Source organism: Paramormyrops kingsleyae, chromosome 10 (assembly GCF_048594095.1).
Source record: "Paramormyrops kingsleyae isolate MSU_618 chromosome 10, PKINGS_0.4, whole genome shotgun sequence".
NCBI lineage: Eukaryota > Metazoa > Chordata > Actinopteri > Osteoglossiformes > Mormyridae > Paramormyrops > Paramormyrops kingsleyae.
Genome location: NC_132806.1, coordinates 18,786,718 through 18,813,587, shown reverse-complemented (window position 1 = coordinate 18,813,587; position 26,870 = coordinate 18,786,718). Strand labels below are relative to the sequence as shown.

Sequence of the window (26,870 nt, the reverse complement as noted above, 5' to 3'; positions counted from 1 at the left end):
TAAGCTCGCTATTCAGGCCATCGCGTTATTGTCTTTGCCTTATTTCTGATTGAAGCCCAGTGAAATTTAACAGCATAAACCATAAACGGAACCCACCAGCACTGGACACGAGACATTCACTGGGATGACTTCTCCACCCATAGTGCCTACAGAGGCCATTTTGACCCAGTTACATACGTCACAGTGTACCTCAGACAAAACTCCATTTCAGTCATCTAGGCCAGAGCAGGCAAGGTCAGAGTGGGCGGAGTGCTTCGGAAAGCGGACGGCGCCGCGGTTTTGGAACTGCTCCTTGTCGAGACGGTTTGGGTGGGCGAAGCGCGCTCGGTGCACCTGGAACGGGGCGTGTGCTGCGCCGTGCTCCCTGGAGTGACTGAGCAAAGCCGGCGGCTGTGTTTTTGCAAAACAGACCGAAGGACTGAACAGGACATTCGCTGTACTTTGTGTCCTGTGAAATTCTCCCAGGAGTTCAGCTGCCTTCGTTTCACCTCGACTTGACTTTCTCTGCAAGCTTTGCGATTTGACTACCCAGATGGTGCTGTGATTGCAAGGGGTATTAAAGGTTATTAATAGGCAATCATATACATTTTTTTCATGGTTACATAATCAGTATTTCAGGTGTGAATTTTAGCATGTTCAGATGTATTTTGGCATTTATATAAATAACACTATTATGTCTTTGTCAAAGAGAATATTAGCATGAAACGACATATACAGTATAATGCAAGAATTCAAATAGACCATCTTAAAGGTAACTGATGTAAATTATGCAACGGATTAATCTCTAAATCCTGCTAAATCTTTTTGGCCTAAGTAACTGGTAGCATGTATAAAAATGTCAAGCATTACTAAGATTTAATTCAACACATAAGTCACAAGACTTAATTCAATATAAAGATGCAGGCCAGCTTTAAAAGGAGACATGTTCAGGAGGCACGTGTCAAAGTCATTAAAAAGTAAACATTATTGTTTAGGTGAATCAAGGAATTCTGTTATAAACAGTACATAACATGTACACTTCCCCATATGGCAGGCTAATGAGCAATAGTATCGCATGAATACCACTAAAAGGATACTGAAAAGAATAAATTCACTTTTGCAAAAAAGTGAATTATGAGTTCTAATGAATGTAACCTGATATTTTTTAATTGTGCGTTTAGATTGTATTGCACGGCTTTGGTTGGTGAAGAGCACTGACATAGTCTAACACAGTGTTTCCCAAACCAGTCTGCAGAGACCTACAGTCAATCCATGTTTTTGCTCCCTCAAAGATCCTTGCCAGACAGTCCACACTTTTGCTCCCTCCCAGCTGGGGAAACACTGGCCTAACAAAAGGATATATGACACTGTGTGTCCCTCTTGCCCGTGTAGTTCTGTAAACACTGGATACAGGCATTTGTGTACCATTAGTCTTATTTTGCTAATCTGGCTAAAGTTTGAGAGTCAAATTGAAGGCCAGTGATGATAACCAAGGATAGGGATGTTCAGTCTAACTACGGTATCATACTGTATTGTATATTGGTGTATAATTTGTTGAAGCTAAAGCATCCAGCATTATTGTCACAGCAGTCAATAGACATTATATTAGATAGCTTACTAATGGAAGGGTGTTTTGTTAATTAAGTAGCCCTTTGTTATTAAGATGACAAAGGAAGACAGTAGTCGCCATTTTAAATAAATTTGCATGCATTTTCTACATAAAATGGGTAAGAAAATAAATAAATGGCAGGAGTATTTTATATTACAGCTCCAGACCACCAAGCCCTGATAGATCCATGCGACAATACCAAAGGACAATCACTGCTTTTAAACTGATCGAAATGCACCCAACTGACAGACATGGGTGCACATCTAGCTTGTCACACGCACGTTGTGAAATACGACAAAATGAGTAGTTTCACATTATCAAGGCACCAGGCCACCGACCAGCTTGACGCTGTCTGATGTCAGGGGTTTTACCAGGAACAGCACCTGCGCCGCAGAGATGGAAGCTCGTCAAGGCCAGAGAATGGATCATTGTTAAAAAAAGACCCTTTTTCACATCCATTATTCTCCACTAATGCTTAACGAAACAATACCCTGCATGCAGTCGAAGCATTTCCGTTCCACTCTCCCAAAATAAACAGCCACCCCTGGAGCCCATACACAAATTTATAGCGCGTTACAATCTGGAGATGGGGCAGTTCATTAGCGCAATCTAAGTATTCAACCTGACGTACTACCGTAATTCACAAGTACAAGCACCTCACAGTTTTGTGTAAAACAAGTAACTTCCATGTTGGAAAAAGTCAGTGCTTCACAAAGATATTTCATTCTCCACCAGCAGAGTGATTTTAAGTGGGTGATTGTTCTTGCGTCTTTTACTTTTGTGCTTTATTTCTGAAGCTGACAGATTAGTTCTTGGAGCCGGTATCATTGGGGGAAAATGTGCGCTTTAAGGCTGTTTTAGGGGTTATTATGTACAATCAATGGCACTTGAAGCTATGCATACAGCAATGCCGGCTGTCACCGAGTCCATTCTCTATCACATAAAAGCAATTTACACCTTTACTGGTGTCTCCCACATTTTGTTTTTGTTTCTTGACAGATTCTCACTGAGCTGAATCATCCCCTGATAAGACTAAAAGGACTCAATTGTTTGTGTTTACACTGAGGGTGACAATTTGGGCCCGTAATACCGAGCTGTTGTTACGGTCTGCAATCCGCAGAAGTACGTCTCCTAGCGAATGGTTAATCACATGCCGGTACGAGGCTGCGGGTGACCGCTGCACCCCGGCTATTTCCGCATCTGCACTACGCACCCGAGTGGTAAAACCATCAGCGAGCCTCCGTGATGTTCACCAGGCTGGCGGCGTGCTGCAGGAGACCCCAGACAAATGTAAACTGCAGATTTAGTTTTAATCCCTTGAACTGAGACCAAAATTTAAATAAATCCCCATACTGAAAATGATTTTTTTGCTTAACGACGGTTAGCCATTTCAGTTTGCAACAAAATTCAAAACAAAGCCATTTTAGCATGGAGCATTTTTTCCTGGACAGTGATCCATTTCAAATGAATGTCACTAAATATTTCACCCAACAAAACAGCTATTCTCTGTTCCTATTAAAATGCAATGCCAAACTTGACTATGCAGAACCATTTTAGACTATAAGTCACTCCTGAATACCACTGTGTTAACTAATACTGTCGTCACATAGCCTGGAGTGCAGTAGGGGCATGGGTACCCTGGCATGGATACCCTAGCATGGGTACCCTGGCATGGATACCCTAGCATGGGTACCCTGGCAGATTCAGGGGGCCCAGCAGTTTACAGGGCCCATTGAATATATAAAATGCTACATAATATTTTGGGCGGGGGGGTGCAAGGTGATATTTTGTGAGGGGGCCTGGAATTTCTAGTTTTAGAATAGTGATGTGGGGACATTCTTGCTCATTATGAGAGAGGTGAGAGCAAACTTGGGGGTCACAGTGCAGGGGGGGTCACAGTTCAGGGGGGGGTCACAGTGCAGGGAGGGTCACAGTGCAGGGGGGGGTCACAATGCAGGGTCAGCTAGGGCCAGCTCCAGTTGCTGGGCTTTAAGAACCTTGCTGAGGCGAGTAATGGTGTATTCCTTCCCTTCAGGGTTCTCAATTCTACAAGCCATCATGGAGTCGGCGGTCGCCAGCAACTGGCAAGTGACAGCTCGCTCGGTGGGGAGCATCACGGACCCTCAAGAGTACAGGCGCATCATCGAGGAGATGGACAGGCGACAGGAGAAGCGTTACCTCATAGACTGTGAGGTGGACAGGATTAACGACATCCTGGAGCAGGTATGTGCGGCCGGAGAGCCGCCCGCCTGCTTCGTTGGCGTCCCAGTTCCCGTCAGGGGTTACACCGGCAAGCTGATGACCAAACCATGACCCGTTTAAACCCCTTCAGCGAGCCAGAACCTTTAGTCGCTGGGTTCAGCTTGGTGTGTGGTAAGAACTGGCTAGAAAACCGACATTGGGGAGAGTTGAAGGAAACAAAATTAAATTTAGATAAAGAGCATGCATGCTGACGAAAGCAGATGGGCATCTCGGCTTCTTCCCCCCTCCCCTGACGAGGCAATCAGCTACTCGGTTAAACAGCCTAACTCTGCATTCATTTAGACATATTGTTTTGTTCCACTGCACAATAATTCTGAATGAGTTTGAGGTTAGCTGTGTTCATGAATTTAATTCCCACAGTCATCATTTAATACAAAATGCCTTTTAGTATTAATTTACTGCATCTAATTTAATTCTTGTGATGCAAATTCCCGTGCTCAGAGGGTCTCCGTTAAATTACATTAAGCACAATTCCTTTATTTTTTTTTCCTACGGATATTGTCGGCTTTTGGGAGTGTGAGAAATATCCATTACAAATTACGTGTTAGATATGATAATGAGCCTGTTTTTGACGTCTTATTCCCGCCCACATGGACAAGAATTCCAGCTTATTAATATTGCGGTTCCATGTGAGTTTCTGGTACAGCACAGAAATGTAGCGCCGTTGCACGTTACGCATCAGAAGCAGAACCTCACCCAGCCATGTCACACTCCGCAGTCCATCTGTGAAAACCAGGAGTAGCAGTTAATTAGACAGCGCCGGGGTGTCCTGGGGTCTAGTCCTAAAAGGGACACAGCTGTTTTCAGGTCACGTTCCGCCTGAGCTCACATTGGATAAATTGGACGTAATTGGACGGATATCAGCGCCTCTGGCATTTCTGGCGGTTTGAGGAGTGCAGGGGCTGGATTGGTGCACATCTGTGGGCGGGGTGCCATCGCGGAGGGACACGTGCACGGCCCGTCTCAGATTAGACGTGGGCACCAACGGTATTTCGAGGGAGCAGCCTTTCTCGGGTAGGTTAAGGATGAGACTCCTTCTAATCTCACCCACTGAGCTTCCTATCCAGCCTCTGTTTTCATGGCTTTTTTGTTCAATTTAAAGCGTGCGGGAGGCCAGACGAGGCTTTAAATAACCTCAGCTACGTTCATAAAGCACAAGGAGACTGAAATAATATGATACAGATTCCAATGTGTGTCAGCTAACGGTATTAGCCCAGTAACACTGTGTCTATAACGAAATACTCCATTTGCATCGGCTTCCAGACTTGCTGAGCTAATTTTACGGCGCTGGGGAAAGTAGGTAAAAAGAAAACGAAAGAGAAAACGCCCAGTTTCGATGACCTGGTATTGATGCGCCGGGTTGGCGGCTGTCTGTGGCACATTTCTCAAGGAGACTGCATTTGTGACCTACATTACTCAGTGTCAGAAATACTCTAATACCAGCTACTCCAGTGCCGTCAGAACGGCAGAGTGAAAACAGCCAGCCCACTTCAGAGCCAAGCTAGAAAAATGATGACCTACAGCTTTGCATGACATACTTTTTTAAAATAATAAGCAGCAACTACACAAAAACTATGCAGCACTTCCGGACAGCCTGTCGGAATTGGATTTTTTAATTTTATTTTTAATTTTTTTAAATAACTTTTGGTTCACCCACAAATTGTAAGGACTCCAAGAATGATAATTAGCCATTCAAAAAAAAATCATTTCCATGATATTCACATCACTGAACAGTATCAGTGGATGACTGTCCTTCCCACCTGATTCAATTAGTCCTATATTGAAACTTAAAATGAGATGGCATATAGTGAACCATTCATTTGGTGGAACCTTCTGCTTTTTAGGCCTGAAGCAGCAAAATTTTTAGTATCAGCAGCTATTTGATGGATATCTGAAGAAGACCTCAGACAGAACAGAGCAGTACAAGATTTTATTACACCTGGAAAACACTGCTTGTACTGTATACTGTAGTCTTTAGAAAAATATAATCATGTTTAAAACTGTGATAGACATACAGACATTGTGATTGTTTAGTAATAGCTATACTTTTTACCTATTACTTATTTCTTTGCTTCAGGGATCCATACAATACTGATCAATACTGAAGTTCATCCTGAAAATAACATAGCATTTTTTCATCTCCCAAGCATTTATCCAGTATAGGGGTCATGGGATGAGTCGGTTCTTCCTAATTTAAATTAATTTAAGGGTGAATCCTTCCAGCAAATATCAAATTAACATGCATACAGTCAGCATAGTTTTATGTCCATCCCAATGTAGGTAAATGCACAGCCTCGTTTTGCGAATGTTAAACTGTTTTAGATCAGCCTCAAGCTGATGAATTCAGCAGAACATTTATTTGAAGACCTTTATTGTTTGTTACCACAAAGAGCCGGGTCAGGTGGCAATTACATTAATTGCCATTTATTAGCTAGTACCCCACGGAGAGGTCCAGAAAATGTACCCACCTCCAGCCCTTCCATCAGCCTTGACGAGCTCCTCTATACATACTACGGAGCCCCCAGGAAGCCAATCATGCTTAGGAGGAAAGTAATAAATATTATTACTGGTGGAGTTGCGAGGCTCGAAGGCAGCAGCCTTGCACGTCGTCAGTATGGGAGAAACGCATAGATGCCGTACAAGTAACGGCTCCTTGGAGAGGTCTAGGGCCCGTCGGCGGCTCAAAGGGAGCAGCATGCGGTCGACTCGACGGCATCAATTTGCCACAGAATAATGGGGGAGGGAAGAGTTAGCGGCAGGCAATGAATCGCTAGACTGCTTTAGGTGCCCAGAGATGACTAGTGAGACAGTGAGGCAGTGAGGCAGTCTCTTGTCCAAGGCAGAGAATCTTATCTTAATATAAGTAGAGCTGTAGCCTGTGGCAGGACCTGAACCTGACGTAACAGGTGCAGCTACAAAAGAGAGCTCATGATGGTAGATGTGTCAGGCGTCTAAGCATGTCACTTTTGTGGGCATGCGTGGATTGATAGCCTGGCCTGCAGTACTCATAGCCAACAGACCGATTTGTCCCCATGACTGATATTTTTTAATGAGTAGGGAGGTATTAACTCCTTTGTTTACCTGTCAAATGTTGCGAAAGTTTTTTAATCTATGCAGGTGTGACTGAATTTTGATGGTAGAAATGAGTCCTCTCAGATTATGATCTTGTCCTCATTGAACTCCTCCCTGGGAATTTCTTTAAAATAATAAAGACTTTCTATTACTTTGTCTGGTGTTCTGCAAAGTACAAATCACATACCATACAATATACTTACTGTTTATCTGGATGGGAGCATTTGAGTGCATCCACACATATATATTTATATTAGGATTATATGCATTTCTTACTTGTCTCACAATGTACAACAACAACTTCCTCATTTAGACTGGCTTAGCATCAGATCTGCAAATATGTGGCACGAATGCCCACAGATTAATCCAAGAGTACAGCACTCACTGTAATGTCTTGGCTCCCTACACAAGATTCAGCAACATATGCAAAATAAGTTGGTAATGTCAGCGCACAGCCGAGCGATCCAGCTTCACTTGTGCAGAAACGCCGCCTCGATTTCAGAGAGAGGACAGACAGAACGGTGGCGTTACTGCCTTTATCAGGGAGGCCACGGATCCCGGCCCTGCTTATTGTCACCGGGGCGACAGAAAGAGGAAGGGACAGGGACGGCGTGTGCGGAGCGTCACAGGAGACGTGGCCTTTCAAGCTGAGCCCCTTTCAGCACTATCAGTGTTGCTACGGAACGTTCACGGCTTCTACAGACTCAATGGGATTATCGCTTTGGTTTCACTGACAGCGGCCTATAAATACTTCTACCTCGCCATCTCTGGGGTTCAGTGAAAAAGCACTACTCATTCATATCTTTTTTCCTGCTATTCAAAGAACGCCTGGTTTTGAGATTTGGGCAGGCAGACATTTTTTTTATTATTTTGTATTATTATTTATTTTCCATTGAGGCCTTGCTCTGTAAACACATCTCGGCAGATCGTCCCCTGCGTTCCCCTGGCGACGTCGTACCGACGCCGGCCTGCACGGTCGCAGCCTTGGAGCACAGATGCCGTGTTGTTGCTTCTCATAGACGCGGGTAAAATCGCAGGCACACGCGTACAGTGGTGCCGTCCTCAGCCCCTTCAGCTCGCGTGTTGCAACAGCCGACTCTTTGACAACTACTCACTTCCAGGAATTCTATAGCACCGAGGAGAGCGGGGGGGTGGACAGCGGATGTCTGTTGATTTGCAGAAGACAAACAGTGTGTGTTCTGGGATGGAGTGAAAGATAGTCTGTGATTCTTTTCTACCCGTTAATCTATGAATAAAAGACCCAAAAGGAAGAACGAGGGATATCGTGAGGCAGCATAATCGCACAATACCTTGAAGCTCCTCTAATTGGGTCTGCTGGTCACGAAATACATAGTCCCAATTAGTTTAACTGTATGACCTGCTAATGGACGATGCTCTAAACGTTAGACTTCATCATTAGATTATGTGCCATATCAAAGGCCATTAGAACAACTGGGGAACAAAAATTGCCCACCATTTTAAACATCCAGAGGAGATCCCCATTTCGGTAAATGACACCCTTGCATCGGGGTCACGTTCCTGGATGTAAAACATTCTTCCGTGACATGAATGGCCATAAATTAGCATTGAAAATATGTACATCTTAGCCCCTATAAAGGCGAAATCCTGGAAAAATAACTGTCATACTTCGTTGATGCTTTGGATATTAATGCAAAGTTCTTCTCTTCTGGAGGGTAGCCAAATCTGTTTAAGTCATAGAAGCATGAACCCTGGTCTTGCCAAGCAGAGAGGCTGGCCGTAGACACTTCAGCCAGTTAATTAGGAAATATTCCTCTGGATTCTTGGCCTTGGCGCATGAACTGGGCCTGAAGGAAAGGAAATGATGTTCTTTAGCCTCAGGAGGTTTCTGGGTGTGTTGTGGTCTCCTGTCTCTGGTTGCAAGTAATAACTATTCATATGCAAGTTCTAAAGTACATGCAACAACAGTGCAGACCATACAGACCACAGCGTCATGTGATACATACTGTAGGACCCTGGAGTGAAGTGTGACAGAGTCTCTTTGCTCAAGTAAACTGACCAGTTAAACACCTTCAAAACTATCTATAAAGTTAATATTTACGGTTTACTGAACTGGATATTAAACCTCTGAACACTATTTCCTTCATCAACAACAGAATGATGCCTCATGATACTGGAAATACTAATAATAGATTCCAAAGCGTTGATCTGACTGTGGGCACGACCTTTTACTTTTGGTTCAGCACTGTATAATATTTTATGAGCGATATCCTTGAGTAACAGTAACCCAGGCAGGAGACAAAGGGTTTGCTTTGACTCCATGCTTACCGGTTAAAAGCATTTATTAACCTTCTTAATAGAGGTCTATGAAGGAAAACCCAAAACTGGGCCATCCATCCATCACACCAGGTTTTGGGCCCCAGAGACCAAGACTCCTAACACTACTAGAAATATGGAACCAGGGACACTTGGGCCGCTGACGGGATGGACAGACTCCAGGATGAGGTGAACCAGAAGGTCCACTGAAGTACAAAGGACTGAAGAACCCAGACCAGGAATCTAAAAAGTAAAAAGACCACAGAACCCAGGACACACGTGTGCAACCTCACCCCAAACACAGGATACCAGCAGCAGCACTTGGGACCCAGAATCCCTAAACCAGAAACTGACTAACCAGAAACCCAAAACAAGATTCCAGTCAACGAGAACCATGACCTCCAAGTCATCCATCCAGTACCTGCTGGCAATGACAGGAACAAAGGAAACAGACCTACTCCATCTAGCTCCATAAAACAAACCTTTGACTGACAGCCAGCTGAGCCCTATGCTCCAAGAGCACTGGCGATGACAAAGCAGTGAAAATTACTCACTGCACAGCTTAAGTAAGGTTAGGCTGTAATTACCACCAGCCTAGAGCAGGTTAAATTGCCTTGTTAGTAAATCAGGGGCAGGTGTGACAACCCTAAGTTAATACATATATTATTCCAGCCCTCTCTCCCAGCTGCAAGCCATTCCTGGTCTTTTGTCTTGGTTTTTGAATTGACTCTGAGTACTACATCCATGGGTCATTTCGCTTGTGTTTGTCCTTCAGGACTTAATGAAAAGTTCTCTCTGTGTTGGGCAACCTCTTTCTCGAAGGAGAACAAAAGGTGGCAGAGGGGCAGATAAGGGGTCAGTGTTTTCCTGAGAGAAGAACGAGACGGCGAGCCGCCTGCTGAGTCAAGCAGATACAGTGTGTTTTTGCAGTGCTGTTTCTCAGAGTAGCTGTTCCTTAGCGCAGCTGAATGGCACTGTATAGGTGTGGTGATGTCACCCACCGAAATCTCATGCTGAGCCTGGAGGTGCATATACCTTGTATGTATATATATATATATTTATATATATATATATATATATATATATACACCACATTTGAAAATGCAAAACAGATTTTCTACTTGGTTAACATTACAAGCAGCCAACAGTCAATGTGGAAAAAAGGCAAGGCAGCAGAAGTGATAAGTCGATTATAAGCTTTATGGCGCAAAACTTCCAAACAGCATTGGGGAAACCTTGACCGAATTTCCTTTCATGCCGGGGAATCGCAGCCTGACACTGGCGAAATAGGAAACTGTTCAGTTAGTCACGCGCGCAAAATCTAGGAATTTGCTTTATAGTATAAATATCCCATATCCATTTAGGGCAAAGCTGATTACCCAAATCACATTAGCGCCACCACAGGTCTCTGAGTGCGCATCTCCGCCGCTATGCCTCAGCTCCCCTGCCACTGGCAGTATTTAGTAGCCGCCCTGGGAATGTGATCCGAAGGGCAGGGAACGAAGGTGTGCTGTATAATAAGAGCGGAACGATGCTCGGCCAGAGTGGTCCTATGGAAATGAGCGGCGTCTTTTAGCAAAGCAGACCTTTGGCTCCGAGGAGACAGGCAGGCTGCACCGCGGGGCCTAGTTGCTTCATTAAGTCCTTAGTGTGCTGTCACACTCATGCTGAGACCTCTGTGCTCGCCAGAAGGGCTGGAATGGCAACCCTGCCATGCCTCTCTTTCTGCCTGTCGAGTGACCAACATTGATGATGTCTTGGGTGTTGGCCTCTCCGACGTTCTACATCAGTGGTTCTCAAAGTGGGGGTTTGCGAGCAGGGCTCCTCAAATCTGGACCTCGATTCCGAATGCAGGCCTTGTTTTCAGTTCTCCCAGCTAGTTCGTTTAATAATTACTGATTCTGATTGGCCACAGTGGCTTTACACCCTGCTCACAAGTAAAGGAAGGCTGGAAAATCAGCAGGGCTCACACCGTAGGACCGTGATTTGAATAGCCCTGATTTGTGAATATTTGAATATGTAAATAATTGTTTTAATAGATTTTTAAAAATCTTAAAAGTTGAAACAGTGATAAAATAATTAAAATGGTACGTGCGTGCTAATGTTTGCATTTTTCAACCACTTAGTGGGGGTCGTGAGTCTCTGACGCTATTATTTTGAGGGTTGCGGGCTGAAAAGTTTGGGAACCCACATCCCAGATGGCCCATGTAGTTACAAGTCTCTAACATTCTAGAAAGAAGCTATTACATACTATTTTTAACCGCTCTGTTCTGAAAATAATATCATTACGATGTCCCTGCGGTATCTCTTTTCATTTAAAGCTCCATTTGCATCTTGAGTAGAAATGTATTTGCATGACACTGTATTTGTGTGGCTAATGCTCCTGCGTTTTCACTCACTGCACCAATGCCTACTGAGAAATCCAGGGATTCCTAATAGGAAAGAGCCCGGGGTGAAAGACAGAGCAGTCACCTTGACGGATTAAGGACACGTTCTCTCCAGAGGCAATCAGAACATCTTAAAACTAGAGTAACCGGTCTACTGTGATCGCGAGCATCGGAAGCATAGTATGTTTGAATTGAAAGCTGGAGTGTGTTGTATGTATTCATACAGTATCTGCGGCGTTCCCTTCAGTTTGAGCAGAATTTCTACAGAATGTGTGTCGCACGTTGTGAAGATACCTGTGAACTAACAGGACACAAGCAAGGTTGGCTTGCTGAACAAATGGAGTCCAAACATGACAGCCAAGCTTCTCGACTGAGGAATGATAGAACTTAACAGTTACTTCTCAGCCTTTCACTGCCCTGTTCCTGTAATATCCTGGCATGAGGCAAATTTCTGATTTTAATGACTTACTTGAGCCAGGCGTGATTCATGTGACTCACATAACTAAGCAGCCTCAAAAGAGGGCAACGAAGAACCGTCTCTATGTCAGTTCCACCTGCTGTTTCCTGTACATAGAACTACAATGCATAGGCAAGTGTCAATATTTTTTTAACACATCATACTGCAGTGATTCATGAGATGTAAACACCCACATGAAGCACAACATGGACAAATAAAGGCTGCATCTAATTAAACGTGTGTGGGTTTTCCGTAATAGAGACGTTCTGGGTGTGCATGCTCCTCAAAGCAAAGCAGCGCAGTTATTTAAGGCGTGCTTCACGTGAAGAGGAACGGGCAACTCCTGACTAGCAGAGCACTGCCCCGCAAATGGAAAGCAACAAAACTGCCACTGGGAATGGAACATTTAACTGGTTAATTAATACTAGGTTGGGAGAGTGTATCATGGTGCAGTGGAGACATGCTGATGGCATTAAGAGACACTTGCAGTGATCTCACTGGAGGCACTTGTTTGCCTTATTTCTAATTTTTAGGGTTTCTCCTAAGTACCCAAAAAGCTAGATTGCATTAAAAGATTTTACGCATGAGCGCACTATTTTTGGAGAGTTTTATTAACACATTTTTATGCATTTTTATGCAAGCAGGTGGCTCTCGTGAGGCTAGATGGAATGAGGCAGACATTTCTGATGTTTTATGATACAATAGTACATTTAAAAATTCTGTAATGCTTTACATTAACTGCACCTTCATAATGCCTTTGTAATGCATTTATAGAACATTCAGTGCACCTTCATAATGGCTTTATAATGCATTCATAGAACATTCAGTGCATTCACAAGACATTCATAATCAGCATGTATGTATACTTTAACATCCTAATATACCTTAAGAGCTATAATATACATTAACAAATATCATATTATTATACAATTATAATGTTTGTTATCGTATAATGTTTGTTACCAATGTATATTAAAGCTGCTAAAACTGTTATAATGTTATGGCATACTTACATGCATGCATTATGATGATGCGGTCAATGTTCTGCGAATGCATTATAAAGGCATTATGAAGGTGCAGCGTTATATTATAAAGCTTTACCAAAAAGGTGGCCATCTAATTCAGAGAAGTCTACATGATGAAGAATACCATGCATTTCCTCTGCTTTTATGACTCCTTAGTGTGTCTATCATAGAAGACAATTAAATGAAGATAAGTAGGGCAACAGGTTTGTTTTACACTGATTAATGTGAATCATAATGACCACAGCATGGAGAAATCCCAGCAAGACAAATTGCCCTTAAACTTTATATTAACCGAATCATAGCAGTAAGTAAAAGCACTGTGGAGAAGTTGTGGAGAAAAGAAAGTAATTCAAATGCTGGCTGCCTCTTAGAGCCAACGGCAAAAATCCAGGTAAACAATTCAAGGCAGAAAAAAATAAATAAAAACACGTGCCTGAAGCTTTTCTCTTGGATGTTTGTTGCGTCTGGCCATTGCCTGAGGATACCAAAGGCAAGCTCTCGATGCTTTAGCTTTCTGTTTTTGAGGGAAAGGGTATTTAATATGGATAAAGCTTTTATGCTGTGCCCCAGTCCTTAGAGAATCATTCCAGTCAGGGATTGCCAACCTGTCCATACATGGACAAATATTCTGTTGCAAGACTGTTCCATGTCCATAACAAAACATTTTGATTGAGTAAAGAAGACAACGGCTGAGTCTGAATTCAGGGGCTGCATCCTTCTAAGGCTGCATCACGGCTGTCCCATTTCGAAGGCTCCGTCAAATGCAGTCTAGAAATGCATCCTTCTTTTCCGGGTCTGCTAAGGATGCGGCAGATGGATCCTTTGCAGCCCAACGTATCCCAAGATTTATTGCACAGAGATAAAGACGGTGTTTCCCGGCTAGGCGATAGGGGCAGTGCTTTGTGACTCAAGGGTAAGGGCGGGAACAGCTGGTGACATAAATAGGAAATTATCCGTAGGCCAGACCGTCCCATTTGACAACATAGATCATGTCCATTGAAGGATGCAGCCCCTGAATTTGGACACGTTTTTAAAGACCGTGTCTGTGGTAAAAATTGCATTTTGATCCCCGGATAAGCTGCTGTTCAAAGATACTATGAAGACGACATACCTGTGAGCATTGGCACTGAATAGTCCTTTTAAAATACGAGTGAGAACAAGTGAGGCCTAAATTATTAAACCCTTTTGGTGACTTATATTTCACTTGCACATGTTCCGATATCCATAAATCGTCCAGTATGTTTGCAGTTAGTGTGAAATGTTATACTTACGCATTTATAGGATAAACTTATTTAATGTGACAGGTTTGCTGACAACAAACCAGGTGAAATTTTAAACCACAACACGCAGAAAGTGTAATAAATAACAGTGAAGGGGGATGCCGAAGAAGGCAGACAGGCAAGAAAATTAGTGAAACTGGTGAGGTATGTATAATTTAAAGTTCTTTGCAAGCTGCTACTGGTCAGTGCTCAAGCAGTATTCTCTGGACAAATGTGTTTGTATGTTTTAAATGCTGTCAACTGCAGTTACCTGTAGTTAGTCCTTCTGAGTTGCCTAAAGTTCCTTTTATATGCAAACATTTTTCTGTTCGCTTGTTCTTATATCAATTAAGAAAGAAAATTAGAGGAGAGCAAGGCTTCAAAGACTTCACTGTTCGTAGAATTTTAAAAAGGTTCTTTCCCCATAATTCAAATGTATTCAATCAGCAAAAAACATATGCTTCTTGTTGTCCTCTAAAAGATAACATTCTGACGTTTTCCCTTTAACAAAATTCTTCGTGAAAGAACTCTTAGCTCAAAGGGAGTTGGAATGTTTCTTGTTTGTCCATCCCATAAAAAAACTGAAACAGAAGGATCAAAAAGACCCACAGACTATGTTTTTGTTCCCTCCCAGCTCCCTGCCAGACATTCCACATTTTTGCTCCCTCCCAGCTCCCTGCCAGACATTCCACATTTTTGCTCCCTCCCAGCTCCCTGCCAGACGGCCTATGTTTTTGCTCCCTCCTAGCTCCCTGCCAGACAGTGTATGTTTTTGCTCCCTGCCAGACAGTCCACATTTTTCTTTCCTCCCAGCACCGTACTGGGAACAAAAACATAGACTGTCTGCGGCTCCCCAAGGACCGGATTGGGAACACTACTTTACAGCATAGACACACAACAACTAAACTAGTGGTATTCTAGTCAACACGGAGACACTCACCTCAGTTCTACCCTACAGGTTGTGGCTCTCGGGAAGAACAGCCGTGGTTACCACTACATTCTGGCCAACTTGGTGAGTAACATACTTTCTGTATTCCCACCTAAAGACAACTTTTTAAAGCACCATTACTCCATTTTTTTAATGGTATTGATTTTTTGAGTCTGCCGTAGCCTCGTGATTTAACACCCTTGTTCTGCAAGGGTTTTTTTTTTATATTTCTGGAAATTATAGGCAAAACACCACATTTTGCCCTTGTTTGCAGCATAGAATTGTACCCGAGGATTTGTACTGATAAGCAAGTTCAGCAAGTGATATGTGTGCCTGTTCTCAAGTCTGCCAAACAATACAGTATAAAAATATCGGTGAATACAAAAAGAAGCATTCCCAAAAAAACACTTCTCTACCTAGACATCTCTGAATTTCTTCTTTTTCTTGGGTTCCAGGGTTTTTCCAACATTAGTCTGGACAAGGTCTTCCTCGGCGGGGCGAACATTACCGGCTTTCAGATAATAAACCCCGAAAATCCCATTGTGCAGCAGTTTCTCCAGCGCTGGGACCGGCTGGACGAAAGGGAATTCCCCGAGGCCAGGAACACACCCCTGAAGGTGAGTCTTTGATAGCCATGCAAGCCTGGGTGACTTTCCCAAGGATTCTCCCTATCAATAAGGAGATTATTACATGGAGGTCATTCTGGAGCTTAACCACATGCCTAATTACAAGGTATTCAACAAAATAAATCAGTGACATTCCATTAATTAAAATAAACGCCATTATTCATTTTCCCACCGTATTTCAAATGTGCTTTTGTCAGTTGCTATTCTCACATTTATAGCACCTTTTAGTATCACACAGCTATAAGCAAATGATTAATAACATACAAAACAGATAAAGATCCAGTTGTCAGTGGTTCCCAGAACCTTGATATGGCTCATAAAAATTAACAGCTAGTAATTGACTGACTCTGAATCCATAACTATAATGGATTTTGTGAACAAGGACTTCAGAAGTTAGGAGGAAGAAATATGTCTTGATTACTCACATTGGAACAGAGCAGAGTCGCTTTACTGAAGCATACCTGCCGATTTCCCCATGTGTCTCCCGATTTCCCTCCCTACTGGACGTACCATTTCTCTCGATAAATTATGGATTATCTAGGCACACCCCCCCCCCCCCCCACAGCACTCAGCAAAAGGACTACCTTTCTTCTACACTTCTACACTTAAGAATGCATAGTCAATGGAGAACCATAGTCGATTTTCTGTGGTCATTGTAGAGTGGCGTCCCTCACCTCCGTGCAAGTCTGTGGACAGTATTCCACCAGCCCACAGGACATTGGGTTTTAGGGGGGGTTGGTTAATTTCCAAAAATAAACTATATACTTTCAACATTCACACGTTCACAACGTTATGTTCACATCTAAAAACATGTAAATGGTTAAACTTATGAAATCAGCGATCGATCTGCCGGCACCCCCCCATACCCCCACCAGTTTTTTTTACCAATCTGTAAAATTTTTGTGTGACAGACACCAGTCTGCAGACACCTAAAGGCTGGCAATGTGACCCTAGTTGTAACATATCTGAAAGAAAAACAATTCGTAATTTTAGTACTCTTCTATTATAACGATGTTTATGGGTCTAGCTGTACAAAAACTGCCAAATGTAGGTAGAAATTTCCCTCTGGGGATCTATAAAATGCCATTGTACTCTCTTTTTCACAAAGAAAATAATCATCCTTGAGCCATAGTGTTTATCCTCAAAAAACATTAAAGGGTTTAAAATAAACGTTTCCTTCTGTACAAGCATCATAAGAATACCTTTTCGAACATAAAAACTCCGCGACAGATGTTTCCCTCTTTAAAAACTTGACTAATGTTATGCAAATTTGACTGACTTCAAACGATGCAGACCCATCAAGAGAAACGAAAAATATAGGCAGAAACTTTTGTAATTCCTCTAGAAGTTGCTCTGTAGACGTAAACACATAGCGTGCGACCTGAAATACATGCTGAAGGTCTGGTATGCATCAGCTGGACTTCTAAGGGTGAAATTAGCATTTCTCCTGAATGGATGAATGGAGTTTTTAACAGCCGAAGATAATGTATACCATTGCTCTTACTCTCTAGTGAAATGTGCGGGGAGCCGCCTCTGACAGCCGGCTTTATTTTTCATGTAATTTTTCCCAAGCGGAGCAATTAATCTGTTTTCAGCTGCTGTCACTGTTTCATAGCCCTTAGATTTAACATTTTAAGAGACCGACGCAAGACAGCAAGACGTGTTTCCTCCTACAAAATGAAACCTCCTCGAGCCTCACTCCGAATGCTGGAAATGTATCTGAACTGCTGAGACCGTCAGCAGAATTTTTATTCTAGCACCCACTGAGTCAGTGCTATTGTACAGCCGTGTCCACTGCTGTGATGCAGAATCTTTCCCTGCTTTCATCACTGGGCATCCGCAATATTCCTTCCTTTTATGTGTAAATATTCCCTCAGACAGACTTTAATACAAGCTAAGCAGCACCTAAAACAATTTAAAATACTCAAGAACTTAGTTGATTTAGGGAATTTTATACTTAAGATTATTTTTTCATAAAGGCTTGTTTTTTGTTTTATCCAGTGACTAATTTCCTGTTTTATCCAGTGACTAATCTGTGCAATTTGGCTGCCTCTGATAAAACAGACCATAGAATAAATACTGAGGGGAAAAAATTAAATGAAAAGCGTGTCCCACTCTCTGATGAAAGAAACTGAAATATCGAGTAGAGGGAGACTGTTCTGCATGGAGAGCGTGCAGCAGCTGAGGCGTCGTGCCGTGCATGTTGCAGTACACGTCAGCGCTAACCCACGATGCTGTGCTGGTGATCGCCGAGGCCTTCCGGTACCTGCGGCGCCAGCGGGTGGATGTGTCCCGGAGAGGCAGCGCCGGGGACTGCCTGGCAAACCCCGCCGTGCCCTGGAGCCAGGGCATTGATATCGAACGGGCCCTCAAAATGGTAAGGGCCCGCTTCCATGTCCACACTTGCCACTTTCTGGCCATCCCGACTTCCAGAATTGAATGGATGCAAGATCTAATACAGTTTTTCTCAACCCAGTCCTCTGGGACCCCCTGACCACGTTTTTGCTCTCTCCCAGCTCCCTGCCAGATAGTCCACATTTTTGCTCCCTGCCAGACAGTCCATGTTTTTGCTCCCTCCCAGCTCCCTGCCAGATAGTCCACATTTTTCCTCCCTTCCAGCTATGTGCCAGACAGTCCACGTTTTTGCTCCCTCCCAGCACCCTGCCAGACAGTCGACTTTTTTTTTCCCTCCCAGCTATGTGCCAGACAGTCCACGTTTTTGCTCCCTCCCAGCTATCTGCCAGACAATCCAAGTTTTTGCTCCCTCCCAAAAACCAAGAACCAGTTTGAGAAACATTACCCAAATAGACACAGATTCCCAACTTTTCTTGCTGGCTGTCTTAGTCAAACCACAGCATATAAAAAAAAATAATTTTAGCTCTTGCATAAAGCCCCTTTCCCACTTACTACTAACGGTGTTGCCAGTTTGCAGTGGGCGAGAGCACAATGCCTGAGCTGTCCTCAGCGTTTTTCTGTGTTACCACCCGGCAGGTCCAAGTTCAAGGCATGACTGGAAACATCCAGTTCGACAGCTTTGGCCGGCGATCGAATTACACCATCGATGTTTACGAGATGAAAACAGGTGGGCCGCGAAAGGTAAGCTGCCGTCAGCCGTGCCGCGGAAGGAGTGCGCCTCCTACCTCTGCGTGGGGGGGAGCACTTGAATTAGGAGCAGAACATCATCACCGTAAAAAAAGGCTCAATGCATGAGCCGCTTCAGCAAACAGCCTTGAGAACACAGACTGGAACATGGCTGAAAGTCAGAACAGAGGAGCAGTTTCTGCTCCGTCTTAATCAGCTTCCAGAATAAAACCTCGTATTGGCCTTGATTTCATTGCAGCATAGCGCTGAGTACCTGCGTACGAATGTAACATTTATTTTTGGAACTGTTTTGCATGAATTAAATCTTTAAAAAAACTGTGCGTAGGCGGTCTGGTTGGCTTGGGTTCCTTTGTACGAGTACTATGACACCTGAGGCCATATTCTGAATGGCTCACGGGAGACGGGGAAGTTTGGGGCCGTTTGTAAGGCAGAACGCAGCCGTCTGCACAGCAGAGCCATTCCTCACCAATTAGCACCCTTTCCCGGGAGAGCCAGCCAATCAGAGTCAGCGCCTCGTCAAGCCTGGCTCGCATGGGGGACACAGGGGGGTGCGTGAGGCTCCCCCTCCTATGCCCTAGAGACGCTAATGCGTAGCCCCCTCCCTTACCCTGTGGCAGGACTATTATCAGCACCCATCCCATTACAGGGATCGCGCTGCTACAAATGTAGCCGTGCTGATAGCCATTTATACAGCAATCTGTACTATTAAGGGCTCAGTCACTGCTGAATTAGACCAGGGAAAAGTAACATATTCCCATGTACATTAATTATTGGTAGATTTTCTACACGGGCACAGCCACCGCTGCTGGGTGATATTGCACTCTCGCGGCTCATAAATGGTGTCGTCTGCTCCTCTGCGGAAAAGGGAGTCCGGCAGGCATGGGGCAGTGTCACAAACACCGTCATTATCCCACCACACCACGAGTCGTCCCGAGGTAGACATCAGCAGGCAGGAAGACGAAAACTCCATTAGCAATGATTCGGATGCACCGCAGGAAGCGGCGTGCCTCCTATTTAAAAATAAATATGAGGTCAGCTGACCCTATAGGCCCATCCCTTATCCTCCTCCCGGACATATCTATGCTTTCCAGGCGGTAACCATAACAAAACTAGAGCTGCTCCTAGAATTATGACATCATTATTCGTGCCTCCACTCTGCTGACAATTATAGAAAAGAAAAAAAATGGAACTGTTACTGATAATAACAATTATGTTTGTCACTTTCAGATCGGGTACTGGAACGAGTTTGAAAGATTTGTAAATATTATGGATCAGCAGGTCACCAACGAGTCTTCTGTGGAAAACCGAACAATTGTGGTCACTACTATTATGGTACACTTTCCATGCTGTTTAAATGTTTCACTAATTCTGCCACTCAAGGTCAAGGTGTTGATTCCAAGATGGATGCATTCTGTCCTGGGCGGGTAGAAAAATGTCTTTTTATATGTTGCTTTCCACCCACTCACTACATTTTGAAACAGTCGACACAAAGAGTGTTTCAACTGTATCAGTGTGGGTGACAAAGCATTTTGATTCTCCATACCTCAGTGGCCTGTTGTAGCAGTGACATCACAATAACGGCTTTTGGTAATGTAATGGTAGGGTATACTCCATCAAATAGACAGAGTTCATACGTAAGTAAACCTTCTCTTCTCATTAAGTAAATGGTCAATGACACTTGGGGTAAATTAACAAGCAAAAAAAAAAACTAAAATATATATATATATATTTATATATACATCCAATGGTTTCCTTCTCGCAATGCAAAATATCCAGTGAGGGTATAAATAACTTAAGACCTTCGGGTTTTAGTATTTATGCTCTTACTCAGAGTTGCTTTGCATTACTCTGGGGAAGGGTTCTGTGCTCAAGTATGACTATCTCCACGGATACCCGCTGGTGTGTCAGAAATAATTGGTCCTCGTTAAATATGTGGGGAAATCTTAAACTTGGGCAAATAATATGGGTCATTTTTAAATGTAAAATAAAGGTTCTCTTTATCTTACCTTTAATATACTGGCTCCTAAATATTTGCCTTTCTGACTCTGCCTAAAATGACCTTGTTTTAGGCAGATTCAAGCTACTAAAAATTCACAGTATAAATTTGTGAAATTTGTCAAATTCATCTGAGACCAGAATAACGGAGCGTCGTGTGCAGACACGATTGTTTATGTACTTTTCCACATGATCTCCAAGCGGTTTTCCTTTGGAGTGCAGGTGATGATTAAAAACCCTTTCGTACACTCCAATGGCAAATAAACACCAGTGAACTCGCGAGGGAGCATTTTTCATTTCAATGGAGGTAAAAGGATACATTCAGCACAGAACAAATAAACCATTGAAGACCCACTAGCATCCCATTGTCCCTGGTTCTTATAGGGATGTGTTTTCTCTGTGAGCAGATCTTTTGTATGGTCATGATGTTGAAAAAAAAAAAAAAGAAAAAAAAGCACGTACAATCCTGGCATATTCTGTATGTAAGAAATTTGCGTTTTGGACTATGGTGAGTTTATTTTTTTTTCTTTACTGGGAATGTGGCAGCCTCCTTGCGCATTTGTGCAACGTGCCTGGCAATGTTCGGATGCTAGCAGCACTGTCTGATCCCTCTCCAGTCACTGCCATTTACTTTATGAACTGGAAAGTAACCCTAAACCGACGCACAACAAATGCAGTTTCAAAGGGCTGGCTTGAGGGATTATGGGAGAGGCCACCTGACTACTCATCTGGCTGTGCGGCTGAAATGGGGAAAATCGATGCATTTGCTTGTGAATCGGACCCCCCCCTCCCCTCCCCCAACCACCACCACTTCTAACCCTAACCCCCCAAGTCCCCATGGCAGGGTTCTTCGTTTGTGAGCTATACCGTCTCTCCTGTGACACTCCCTGTGGGTTCTGTTGTTGTCTGCAGTGGTCAGAGCATGCAAGCATGCAGCCCAAGGTCGGAGGGCTCTGTTGATTAGACTGTGCTGTATGTGTGTGTGCCTGAGCATGTGTGACCATGACTTGGAATGTGTTTAATTAACAGGAAGCGCCGTACGTGATGTTCAAGAAAAACCACATGCATCTGGAAGGGAATGACAAGTATGAAGGCTATTGTGTCGATTTAGCTTCCGAAATTGCAAAACACGTGGGGATAAAATACAAACTGTCCATTGTAATGGATGGAAAGTATGGTGCAAGGGATCCTGAGACCAAAACGTGGAACGGGATGGTGGGTGAACTTGTGTATGGGGTAAGTAATGTGTGAAAAACACCTTCTGCTAACCTGTGACACGTCTGATCCCTCAGCCACAAAGGAACAAGCTTAGCTAAGACCAGAAGGTGAAATTATGGTATATGGAAAAGATTAAGACATTGTTTCCCAACCCGGTCCTTGGTGACCTAGAGACAGTCCAAGTTTTTGCCCCCTCCCAGCTCTCTACTGGTGCTGGGACTGTCTGGGTGGGAGCAAAAACGTGGACCATTTCGGGGGGGCGGGGGGCGAAGACCGGTTTGGGAAACACTAGATTACGGAAAACTGGTCATGTTTGAAGGAGATCAGGCTACAAATGTATGTAAAAATCAAACAACAAATTGCCCATTTGCGCATGCAGCATACAGCACTACACTGAAATATACTACGTTCCTCAGAGAATGCCTGCTGAAACCCATCTGTTTCTGGCCCTTAGTAGGGTGTGTTTTCCTCAGAAGTGCAATCTGTTAGTAGGGTCAAATGCAGACTTAGACAGTTTGCATGATTTGATGATGTCACAAGTAATTATTCTGTGGAGCATATGCTATTAATAAAGGAGCTCTGTTTTTTAAGGCAGGTTCAAAAAACTGCATCCCATTTGTGGAAGAGCAAATTTTCAGAAACACTAAGTATGAATTCTGGAATTTATTTCCTCTTTTCCGTGCTCAGAATGGCGGAGTAGGAACATATACAAAATGTATGAGGACTGGGCCTCCTCATCTGTTCAATTTCCTAACCATCACCCTGAAAGATTGCCCAGTTTGATTTGCTAACCTTAGAAAATTATCCTATAAATTGGAAAACTCCACTCCACGCAGATAAAGAGGAAAAAATCTCCTCATCAACCATCCAGACAGTGTCTGAAATGACTACATCCATCCATATTTTTTGCACAATAGACGGAAAGCCCAAATGATTCTCCTGGATTTTGACCTTTTGACCAGTGCATTAATTGGATTTTAGTAATCTCTTAAAGGTTTGATATTTAATTTAAGTGTCCAAAGAGTGCCCTTTAGTGCACTATTTACGCCAGTATTGATTGATCATTTTCCGAGCCCCTCATTACATTTAAATGGCTGTAACAACATAACAATCTTGTTGTCAGTACCGTTATAAGAGAAAAATACTTATTGTTGGTCATTGCTACTTTTTGTACGTTATGTTCTTGTGGAAGTGTGCGTGTGTCTGTAGGAAGCGGTTTGATAAATTCCAGCTCTACCTACTAGCTGTAGGGACGTTTTGTGCATTTTCCTGACTTTTGAGCTCACAAAATGCTCAAAATGGGGAGGACAAGAAAAATCTTTCTTCTGCCACAAGTTCCATTTTGGCAGAAATGTCTTGACTGATAAAAAGCGGAGAGAATGGCGAAGTAGGCGTGTCAAGTGGGCTGCTGTGACAGCGACACAACAAATAAAGAAAGATGATCATACAATACTATTCATAATTCCACTATGAGCTGCAAGAGACATTTCTGCTTTAGCAATAAATCACTTAGATCACTAATTAGCTATTTATATGCAAATGATTCAGTGATATATTGACATGACGCCAGTGAGAGTTACATCAAAAACAAGAAAAAACAACGGCTAAGCTGTTTTTCCTGTTCCATCATAGCTTTCTCCTTCCACAATATTTCTCACTGAATGATCCGATAATAATGCAATCGTTACAAGATCCAATAGATAGTGGCTTCAACTGCACCACCAAAGGATGATTTTGCATTTGCAGTTTCCCCATTGTAAAAATCAGAACAAACTAGCATTTCTGTCCTTTTGTGTGGATCACAGTGGGTGGTTGATGATTCGTCCAGTTCCCATTTCACTAGCATCTACTCTCTTTGTAGTAGCATTCACGGAGATCTTTTTCCTCGAATAAACATCACCATTGAAGTGATGTTTTTAGTAATCTGATATTAAATCAGGAACATACACAATGGATTTTGACAATGAGGTTATATGACTTCTACACGTTACAAAGAACATAAATTTGACTCCCATCTTAATGAAATGTTTCGGGTTTCTGTTAGACTGATTTTATTTTCATAAAAGGATGACCCAGTATCCATTTCAGTGTGCCTAACACATCTGTATGTGGACAACATTTTAAAAGATGAGATTAAATTTATATATAACAATAATATTTTAGGGGTGAAATTACACAGATGTGAAATGTTCATGAGAAACCTAGCATCATAAGAGTAATACGACAGATGCTGCATAGGGTTTTTACCACCAAAGATGTGGTCAAGTGACTTAGGAAAAGTACAACATTGTTCCCTCAGAACCGTGCCATAGATCTTGTTGGTCCGCCTGTCTACAAATGACTTTGATTGAGGTAAAAAAGGTTATGTCTCGGGAAACTACTTCTAGCTGTCTCGATCTTATTGTTATTGATTGTGTTTTGAAAACCATGTCTTGAACTTTCATTTTAATGAGAATGATTAGTGGGAAACAGGCTCTCTGGAATAATCAGTGTGCTTTGTTCATGAAAAATTAAGGGATTTTTTTTCATTGAACTGAGATTTTAACCATATTAATACAAGATCTAATGTCTCATGTCCAGTGTAAAATTAAGACCGTTCAAATGCATCAAAGAAAAAAATTCAGAGGGATTGATAAAATCTGCTGAATTTGATAACTAACATGTACCATGTTCCCATTTCCAGAGAGCAGATATAGCTGTTGCACCACTAACTATAACGCTGGTTCGAGAAGAAGTCATTGACTTTTCTAAGCCTTTTATGAGCTTGGGGATCTCCATTATGATAAAGAAGCCCCAAAAGTCCAAACCTGGAGTATTTTCCTTCCTCGACCCCTTGGCCTACGAAATTTGGATGTGTATAGTGTTTGCCTATATCGGAGTCAGTGTGGTCCTTTTCCTGGTCAGCCGCTTCAGCCCTTATGAGTGGCATCTGGATGAAAACGATGAAGCCAAAGACCCACAGACCCCTCCGGACCCACCAAATGACTTTGGGATATTTAATAGTCTCTGGTTCTCCCTGGGAGCCTTTATGCAGCAAGGATGTGATATTTCACCAAGGTCAGTTACCTCGCCAATGCGCATCGGGCACTGTGTGGTCACACTAATGCCATCATTATCCAATATGCTTAATGTCCAGTGCTGTGAACTGCTGTCTGTGAAGGAACCTCCATCCTCAATGCTGAGGGTGGCACAATTGTTTACTTTATCGTTCCTTCTTATTACTGGAAATTGGCCTAATGGATGAAGCCCTTGAGATGTCTACACTGTATTTATGGCATCTGATTATCTTCAAGCTTCTGTCTTTGATATTATGCTTGATTCATCCCTCGGTCCATCTATTCATTAATCAGTCAGTATGGGAAAAGCCGGCTTATCGGTTAGGTTATTGGGTCCCCATTGCAGCAGGATACCAAACAATTAGGGGCCCTCCATAGCCCTGGTCCTTATAGATTACTTGCTACAAGTATCCTACGTTCCTGTGTGGAAGCAATCACTGGCAGACCATGGGAAGTCTCAGTGTAAATGAAAGGTTGATGAATATGCTGATGAGCACGACGGTGAAAGTGAATAATGACTCGATAATGTCATTTGCCATGTTTGACTTAAGGGGTGACAATGGACAACAAAACCATTCTTTTAATTAAAGTAAGATGTTCAAACCTCTTATTCTGTCCAATGGAAAACTGGAACTGACAAGACTTCACACATTATACAGGCTCACTAAGTAAATTGCTTATGTGGATTAAAGTGACTCAGAAGGAGTGTGCGCTTACATAACTTTTCCATTCAATTTTGTGCAAAAGTGGGGGGAACCAGTGATCCATTCAGATAGGTTAGAGATTAATGGGGGTGGGTTTTCCACAGCTCGCAGGTTAGCGAACATCACACAAGGCATGCCAAACAACTTCAGTTTCTAAGAGGGAAGCTCACTATCACAATCATTGTCATTATAAGTTCATCATTTTTTTTCTTTATGACACATACATGTGTAGAGGTAAGTGGCGAATTAAAATGCATCAAGGCTGTTGACAAGCTTGTCTCACAAAGATCTTCCAAGATCTAAGGAACAAGAAATTTAAACAAGTGCGATCAGTGTCATTTTCCGAAGAGTCCTCTAATAATATCTGTTAGAGTGTAAATACCGTATTTACGTCATGCTGTTTTAGCTGTTTTTTGCAAGGTAATACAGAAGTAAACACTGCGATTATTTGCCATTTCCCTCAACTTTTCCCCTGTTCGAAGTTCTATTAGCAGTCTAGTGTGTACACAAGCACACAATGCTGTCCTTAATTCGTTTCGAAATCAAGTTCTAATGTTGTTGCTAATTCTTTGCTAAGCCCTCTGGGGGTTCTGTCTGGGGAGGGGCACTATATAAAAATAAACTAAGTGAGCAAGTAATTGGATTCTAAAGCATAAATTGGTCTCTGGTGGTTAGGCTTTATGTAAATAAGTATGTTTAGTCTCAGCAATGAACAAAATTTAATCAATACATTTGAATATGTTCTATCAATAGGATATATTGAGCTAATATTTCATAGTCCAACAAATACGGTATGTTTTATTTTTATAACATAATATTTTCTCGAATAAAGCATGTATACCAAAAACACCTTTAAAAAAACATAAAACTTGGATTATTATTATTTAAAGTTACTA

At 42.7% G+C, this 26,870-nt stretch overlaps 1 protein-coding gene across 5 annotated transcripts in view; it reads left to right on the top strand.

Moving 5' to 3' along the window:
• The window catches only part of gria3b (glutamate receptor, ionotropic, AMPA 3b), a 94,529-nt gene that overhangs the window by 48,123 nt on the left and 19,536 nt on the right, over nt 1–26,870 (top strand). For all 5 annotated transcript variants that reach the window (XR_002840471.2, XM_023830538.2, XM_023830536.2 and 2 more), the window contains exons 4-11: nt 3,624–3,811; nt 15,304–15,357; nt 15,729–15,890; nt 18,109–18,276; nt 18,891–18,995; nt 20,229–20,333; nt 22,026–22,232; nt 24,898–25,271. Coding sequence is in view for 4 of the 5 variants with exons in the window: in XM_023830538.2 (XP_023686306.1) it covers nt 3,624–3,811; nt 15,304–15,357; nt 15,729–15,890; nt 18,109–18,276; nt 18,891–18,995; nt 20,229–20,333; nt 22,026–22,232; nt 24,898–25,271 (1,363 nt within the window). In the remaining variant the exon portion in view is untranslated. The remainder of the gene's footprint in view (nt 1–3,623; nt 3,812–15,303; nt 15,358–15,728; nt 15,891–18,108; nt 18,277–18,890; nt 18,996–20,228; nt 20,334–22,025; nt 22,233–24,897; nt 25,272–26,870) is intronic.